Source organism: Phyllopteryx taeniolatus, chromosome 4 (assembly GCF_024500385.1).
Source record: "Phyllopteryx taeniolatus isolate TA_2022b chromosome 4, UOR_Ptae_1.2, whole genome shotgun sequence".
Lineage (NCBI taxonomy): Eukaryota > Metazoa > Chordata > Actinopteri > Syngnathiformes > Syngnathidae > Phyllopteryx > Phyllopteryx taeniolatus.
In genome coordinates, this window is record NC_084505.1 from 31,722,660 (window position 1) to 31,731,505 (window position 8,846).

The following is an 8,846-nucleotide window of genomic DNA, read 5'->3' on the forward strand; positions in this document are numbered from 1 at the left end:
CATGCACAACAGACAGAGAGACACACTGGCAGTGTGGCTTTAGTGTCCGTGAGTGTGAAGATCAGCGAAGATCAAACCGGCGAGTGCAAGTTGACCTCTCTGAGTGTCGCCCGCTTTTTCTCTCAAGGATACAGTCCGCACGCTCGGGACACCATCACAGGTACGCAAAACACAAGGAAGACGTTTTATTAATTTGTATGTACGTCATTGCGCTCTAATTGTTGTTTTTCCCAAATATCATGTCTCTTGTTTAAAGTTGTTAATATTTTTAGTTTAGTTGGGATCCAACATGGCGCACAGTAAATATTCTTAATTTCATAGAATACTGTACCTCCTTTTTATCGGTGGATTTGATTATTGTATTTAAATTGTGCCGCATTACGGCAAGTCCGAGAAATATCTTATGTGTAAACACTGTCTTTGAATGCAGTAATCTGCTTATAAAGAACAAAACACTTTCACTTGAAAATAAAACAACACAATTTGCAATGTTTTCTCCTGCAAAGTTACCGCTAACATGCAATGCTTATATGAATAAATATCGAACCGGCGGGACAGCTGCAGGTTTAAAATGTATATGTCCCAGTCCTGTTATAACAACGCCTTTTGAATATGTAATACAGTTAAAAAATAAAAAGTACTACTGCAAATGCATTGCATGGTACAATTTTAACGAGGCAAATGTAGCATTAAATATCGCAGATTTCTGTAACAAGGAACAATATTTTTTATTAAAAAAAATCTCAGGTCTCAAAATACATATTGATTGTACCGTAATAAAATTTTTAATATCTATTCAAATTAATATCGAAATTAAATGTACATTAAGGAAAATGTTTTACATTCAGTTAAAATGTACACTTTTGACATCTCAGTGAGACTGAAAAAAAGGTCAAAAGAATACAAACAGACTCAAAATGGGAAAGTTATGATAAAATGTAATGAAAAAATATATTGTATATTGATAATATATTGATGAGTATAATGATGAAGTAAGGTTGGACATTTTAAGTTAAAAAAACCCAAAGATACTGGTATATATTACTTAATTAATATAGCTACCCAAAATGTTTGCCTGATTTCTAGCAATTATTGTAACCCTTTCAGTGTCATCATTATGACCCATTCAAGGCTTTCACTATGGTAGCTTATCACAAAAATGGCACCTGTTCAACGCTGTCATGTATTAAAAGTCCAAACAACCTCACGGAGCGTCCCGTATGTGTTTCCAGCACTCCCGTTGCACTCAACAACAACCTTGCCAGGACCCACAATGTCACAATTCTGTACAATGCCAGCTGGAGAGAAGAAGAAGCATGCAGCAGCTATTTGTCGAGAGGTCCACAGTACCAACGGTATGGCGCACGTCCCAGGCAAACACGACACTGCTGCAACAATACAATATCCCTCTGAGGAATACGAGTGCAAAATGTCAGGGCTCAATCTTGCCATAAATAAGCTAAGGGGATGATTTGCCACCCATAGAAGCCAGTGCTTTTGTCTTTGCCCTTTGCAAAACTCTATTTCTGGGTGGGGCATGGCAAGGGCTGGAGGAAGGGAACTTGAGGGCCAAATGTGTGCAGCCGTGAAGCTCTGCGACAGCTGGCCGCCATTCTGTCACATCGAAACTAATTCTGCGCCACGGTCCCAATTCATTTTCCATGACAGGGCTCCTATGACATGCAACTTTTAGGAAATGACGTATGAAAAATGCAACAAGTTACAGTTACGATATACTCAAGTTTAAGAACAAATACAAACAAATGAGCTTTGCAAAATATGAAGTAGTATAAACCTAAATTAAAAAAACATTTATATATTTAAAAATATCGAAACAAAAACCAAAATTTCTTTTAGGGGGGCAATTCTCTCTAATTTTAAAATTGTTTTATTTGTTTTTTAGCTTTAAACTGTTGAGCTCTTTCCTCTGCCAAAATTGTATTTAAATAATAAAAAAAAAAAAGGGAACTACATGTTGTGCATTTCAGCAACGCACATAACGTTGCCTTAAAGTCTGCTATCTTAATGCTAACAACATAATGAAAAACGACATAGACGGGCTACCAAAACTAGCATTGATAGCACTCTAGTTATAAACTGTAAAACAACTTATATTTCAACACAAACGGTAGCAGCGCATGCGGACAGCGCATACAACAATCCTCACGGGCATATACGACTAATATTACTGCAGCTTAGTTGCGACGGTCTTCTATGTTTCATCATCAAATCTACATGTACAACCCCAATTCCAGTGAAGTTGGGTCATTGTGTTAAACATAAATAAAAACAGAATACATTGATTTGAAAATCATGTTCAACGTATATTTAATTGAATACACTACAAAGACAAGATATTTAATGTTCAAACTAATAAACTTTATTGTTTTTAGCAAATAATCATTCCCAACTTCATTGGAATTAGGGCTGTAGTATGTCTGTATGTATTATACTGCCCCCGGTGGCTAAACCGCACACACCAGAAAGAGTGGTACAATGAATTAAAGCATGAAATCATGATGATGCACATGGATTCAATGTTTATATATATTTTTTTAATAAAGTACAATACTATAGCACGATAGATTTCAAGCACAAGCTACAAAAAGTTGTGTTAGTGTTGTTTGGGGATCTCGAACGGATTAGTGGTATTCCATTTATTTCAATGGTGATAAATGATTATGGTCACAGACCGAATGAACTGTACATGGGCTCCAGTACACGTTGCTTCTGCATTGTTGCTCGTGATCACCAGGCGACGTGATGGATCTGGGAAAGAAGCACAGCACTCCCAAAGACATCATGCTGGAGGAGCTGTCTCTGCTCTCCAACAGAGGCTCCCGCCTGTTCAAGATGCGCCAGAGACGCTCGGAAAAGTACACGTTCGAAAGCATACAGAACGAGGCCAACGCGCAGCTTAACGTGAGTTCGCCACCGCCACAGCAAACACAGTTGTTTGTCGTGTTGTGCACTTTTGTGACAACACGATGATGATAAGAGGAATGGGAGCCTTCTGCAAGAGCCTCCTCAGGACACTTAGCTGACAAGCTACTTCCATGTTTATCAGTGTCTGTGGATGTGTGTGTGTGTGTGTGTGTGTGCGTGCGCGCGCGTGTGTCTAAGCGCATACAACTCAAGGCTGTCGACTTGAACTTGAGCTGATAGTCTTTACTGTGTTTTGCAGAATGATATTCTTGCCCAGAGTGGACACATGATTGAAATTAAAGTGGATGCGCCAACCAATGGCCATACTCCTAATCCAGATGAAACCGTTCCAGGTAATGATGCCGTTTGCTCCTAATGTGAAGTATTGACTCGCAACTGTCATGATCCATTCAATTGCCATTTACTGTACATGATACAGTGGGGCCTTGAGACAAATTACAGCACACACTCAAAATATGTTATGGCAAATTATGTGCGATATGAGTATGAAAAAGAAAATCCACAATGCACTGAATGAGCGATAGGTGAACCGCGATATAGCGAGGGAAAACTGTATATATATTTTACAATATGTAACAACTTAACAAAGAAAATGTTTTTTTTTTTTTTTGGGGGGGGGGGGGGGCTTTTTAATGGAATTTCAATTCATTTCAATGGGGAAATTTGATTATATATACACACACGAGTAAACTGTGATTTCGAACATCCAACATTGAAATCCAACAGCCCTCCCAAAATACCTCACTCCTTTTCCAAGGCTTTTGAAATTGAGTCCAGTGTGGAGAAACGTGATTTACAGTATTAGCAAGGATTTAAATGCGTTCCCTCATCATTTATTACGCTGATATTTGCGCCGTCATTTTTTTGTGTGTGGTGATTTTGCCATCCATATTTCCCCCCCCCCCACTGTCATTGCTCCACCGTGCGCTAAAAATAAGACCGACTGCCAAACAGTCAAGCATGAGCTACCGATTATGTAATGTTGTCATAACCCCCCCCCTCCCCCCTCAAAAAAAAAAATGACAACACACTGTAAAATGATAAGAGAGAGGGCTTGGCTATTCTACAGCTGTTTGATTCTACAGCTGTGCAGCTGTTTCTAGTTTTTTAAAACAATGAGTAATTGAATGGTTTCTTCTCATGTGATCCATCAAATGCCACTGAGCTTAGTCTTGAAGGGGTGCCATCCCATGCGGACATGTTACATGATGAGTGTACACTTCAAGTATGCGCTATTATAAGACCTAAGATCATAATGATGGACAAGTCAGCCTGCCAAGGCTAAGGGCTCGCCGGTCATAATTCCACTCATGAACCTCACATCTTTGCTGTGTCGCTATAAACTGAACCGTTACAATCGTTATCATCCCAAAACGTCCCGTTATGATCAGTGCTGTTTTTAATACCAGAACATTCTCCTACGTTTTGGGCTTTTGTAATTCCAGTTTCAACATGACTTGAGGGGAGGCGCAGCAGGTTGATAAAAAGGAAGACAAAATGTGTTTAGACCTGCTATGGTAATTTCATCAACGTTCAAGGCAAAAAGGATGGCCTACTGTTCCTACTGTTAGTTCCTACTGTGAAAGGGCAGGCAGATTAAGGGGAAAAACAGAAAACTTCACAAAACACAGATCCAGACAATCGGTTTGTTAACGATGGTCGATAAGGGTTTTACGTACAATACTGAGACAAACAATTACTGTGCCATTTGTCATTTAGTTTGGTGGCAGACTCACTGGGATATGTTCAAAAATTAGGACTGAAATTAGGAAATTTCACACTGTGTATCTAAAACAAACACATAGCTTAGCTTTTAGTCCGCCAGCTTAATGCTAATGCTAACACATAAATGGTGCAGCAACACGTTTAGACAATTAATATAACAGTACTCACAGTTATATATTCTTTATCCTGTGAGGACCTGAGACATCTACTGTATACTGTCCAGACGTCCATGTACAGTATATCTGTGTCTGCCATATACTGCCCCCAAGTGGCAAAGGCAGGCAGCAGCACACTGGCTTTTCAATTGATGTAGTGTGACAAAAACGTTTTCATTCTTTTTAATTCTATTTCATGATGTCAATACTGTATGTTTTATAAAGTATAATATTGTAGCGTGAATCTTGTCATTAAAAAACGAATTTCAATTATTTATTAATTTTTGGTTGGGGGGGGCGGTGGGGGGTTAATGGATTAATGGCATCATCAAACAATTTCAAAGGGGAAAGAAAGTGTGGTCATGAAACGAATTCAACACATATCAAACGCAAGGCAACACTGTATAATTAATGAACCAATTATGTAATAACATAAATCTACTTTTAAATGGATAAATAAAAATGGCTATATTTTTATTATTTACAAGAAATAAATTAACAAATTATTAAATGAGATATATGTATAATTTTTTTTTAAATGGAGGGACTACATTTGATATCACCAATTTGAGGGAAAAAGGCAAATTAAATGCAACAAATATTACAGGACTCTTAAAAAGTAAATGCTCGTGGCCTGCGGGACGTCTATTTTACGCCGTGGGTTTGTCCCAAAACAACACTATGGTGCTCTATAAATATAAAAAGACCAACTGGTGGGGCACTGCCACTCCTGCCCCTCAAGCAGAGCCACAACTGGTTACAGCGACAATTGTGCGTTTCTTCGATAGATACAAACGCAGAAAAGTTAAATGCAGCCTCTATGCCCAAATGCTACCACTCACCCTGGGAGGAGGCCATCATCAACGATCCAGGCCTCGCTGACACTTTCAAACCAATGATGCCCGCAATAGACCCTCGACCAGAACTTCCCGAGTACAAAAGCTTCAACAGGTGAGAAAAGTGTTCATTTTAAGTGGTGAACATTTTTAAAAGTACAGGATACACTTGATATTTGGTGTACATTACAGGGTGGCGACACCTTATGGCGGCTTTGAGAAAGCGCCGCGAGGAATAACATTCAAACTTCCAGAGCTGGACCTGAACCCTCCGAAGTACCCAGAGCTCCAGGAGCCGGGAATAAAGAAGCCCACCTTCAACAGAAGCGCCCAGGGATGGATATCTGAAGGCACCCACCTCATCCTACCCACAATCACCCTGGAGTCCATCCAAGTCCCCGAGTCGGAAGACCTGTAAGCAGGTTTCGGAACGACGGCGGTCCAGGGGCTCGCACGGCTCCCATTGTTTTGTTCTCCCCACGCAACGGACGACGAAATGTTTCACTCAACTATCCCTCAGTTGATTAATGTGTTTGACGTCATGTAAATAGAGAATGGAATATGCTGCAAATGATCCCATAAGAGTTGGCAGTGCTTGTGCCCGTCATGTAAATAAAGAATACAGCTTCTTTGTGGATGTCATACAATCAACAAGAGGAAAAATGAAAAAACTAGGACGGCAGTTTAGTTTGTGTGTCCCGTCCACATATAAGTTGGCTTCTCAGTGCAGGTCCAAGTGCTCAATTCCAATTGAATGCTTACAGTGGATATAAAAAGTCTACACACCCCTGTTCAAATGCCAGGTTTTTGTGAGACAAAAAAAAATTAGCCAAGATAAATCATTTTAAAAAGATCCACCATGAATGTGACCTTTTTAGTTTAACTCTACAACTCAATTAAAAAAATCTTTTTTAGGGCTGTGTTAAAATAAACAACTGAGGTAATGTGGTTGCACAAGTGTGCACACCTGTTTAAGTGGAAAGTCTATGGACCGTGGCTTGTGTTAAGATGTGTTGTAAGATTTACTCCAGCCCTGTCTATACAGCGCCATCTGCTGGATCTGTTTGATCAACACTTGGCCCCGATGCACGTGGACCGTAACGGCCAAACAAACAGTGAAAAAAAAATATTTAGCCATACTTTTATTCGTATCGTCATGAAATTTTCATGGGTTGCTGCTCGGCACACATGCCAACCCTTCAAAAATGTGTGTAAATTTGTGCGTAATCCGGCTAACAAACTCACATTTTTGAACAATATTAAACAATATTACTGTTATACACTATACTCTAAATTGCAATTAGAGAAATGAGATGATCCCACAGATGCATTGTGAGGGGTGTTCTGACTATTCTATTTTAAAAATAATCTATTTTATATATTTTAAATACACATTTTAACTTTTTTTTTCTTACCATCTATGAATGATCTTGCCCATTTGTCTGTTTTAAAAATCAAATGAGGTCGTAGGGCACAAAAGTTTGCTCACCCCTGACTTTGGCTCATTATGGAACTCAAACCAGCAACCCTATGTTAAAAAAAACCAAAAACGAACATGTTAATGAACATCTTAGTCCACTGCGTCACAGAAACGAGTGGAAAAATGTTCGCAAGCGGTGATGTCGGCCGTCTAATTTTGGCGATGATACAAATGGAAACAATATAGATGAGCGCACAGCGTCAGTGCGCGTCATGTTTCTTTGTAGCACCGAGAGCGGACAGATGGAGGGACATTACAAAGTTGGCGCGGGCTCGTCACAAGAGAGGACGTCCCCGACTAGCTGAGCGGCAATTAAACTAATAAGAGCAGAGGAAGAAGGCCTCGCGTCTCTGTGGGGACGTGTGATGAGAGACAACGCTATAAACAGACACACACATGCTCCACTTTCTTGACTTTAACATAGACTTGCTGTCCATTACACTGATCTACTCTCAGTGGGCACTTTCTTAGATACACCTGATCCAAGGAGATCCAATACAAGCATTGTATCATAAACTCTGTTCTGGACACACAGTCCTGATACTGAGCCAACTGATACTGTGCCCAAATGAAACCAGAGTGCTGATATGCACAGTGATAATTAATGGGAATGATTTGGATCTTTTTTTTTGGGGGGGGGGTAAAAATAAACATGCAGTGGAACCCCTCATAGAACATCACCATTTGGAATTGTACAAAAATCCATCAGTCCATCCATCCATTTTTATTTTTATTATTTTTTTATAGCACTTGTCCTCATTAGGGTTGCGGTTGAGCTGGAGCCCATGAGAACTGACTTTGAGCAAGAGGTGGGGTACACCCTTGGCTGGTCACCAGCCGATCGTGGGGCGAATATAGACAAACAAAATAAATAAATAACACTCACATTCGTACCTATGGACAAATGAAACCCCAGAACTGTGAGGCAGGCATGTTAACCACTAATGCATTGTGCTGCCAATTCAATTGTGTTTGTGAACGTTTAAATATCCAACATCTGGAATGGATTGTATTTGACCTCAGAGGTTCCGCTGTCTGTCAAAGAACTGTAGCAGTGATGCGACTGTCACATGTTTTATTGTTTTGGTTTTTGCTGACCTGGACCCTGCATGATCCTCCATCTGGCCCCACTATCCCACGTTGGTTCAATGTTGTTGTGCACTACAATGGCAAGAAAGGCTAATGGATTCAATAATTCCGGCTATTTCATCAAATAGCGAATGGGTGCATGATGTTTAACAGGGGGGGAGGGGGGCGTTGGATGAGTCACATGTGCTATTTGACATGCATTATTCTAAATATAGCATCACGTTACCTGGCATTTGAGCCTTCACAAAGCACAGGCATGTGCAGAGAGAGAGAGGGGGCTTAGTCCCCACACTGCTGCATGATTATGAAACGGGCGCAGTCATGTGATGTCTTCTCTCATCATCATCATGACAAGTTGCAAGTCTGACCTTCCTCCCTCTCCTGCTGCTCCTCCAGCACACACACACACACACACACGCACGCACGCACGCACGCACGCACGCACGCACGCACACGCATAGAGGCAGTGCACTTGAGGCTACACTAGGGGCGGAGTTTGACCTCACAAGTCTCCAAACATCACTAATCCGCGTCGGACACTCTGGCCACAAACCATCACTGGCCTCGTTTATCACTCGCACACTGAGGGGGGGAAAGAGAACGGATGGGTGGGGT

The 8,846-nt window shown here is 40.6% G+C and overlaps 1 protein-coding gene across 1 annotated transcript; it reads left to right on the forward strand.

Annotated features, from left to right (window-relative positions):
* myoz2b (myozenin 2b) lies at positions 1-6,291 on the forward strand. The gene is made up of 6 exons (XM_061771719.1): positions 1-160; positions 1,233-1,355; positions 2,756-2,922; positions 3,185-3,278; positions 5,615-5,777; positions 5,855-6,291. Exons 2-6 carry the CDS (start codon positions 1,274-1,276, stop codon positions 6,078-6,080), a joined length of 732 nt encoding a protein of 243 aa, XP_061627703.1. The 5' UTR covers positions 1-160; positions 1,233-1,273; the 3' UTR covers positions 6,081-6,291.
* The last annotated feature ends 2,555 nt before the right edge of the window (positions 6,292-8,846 follow it).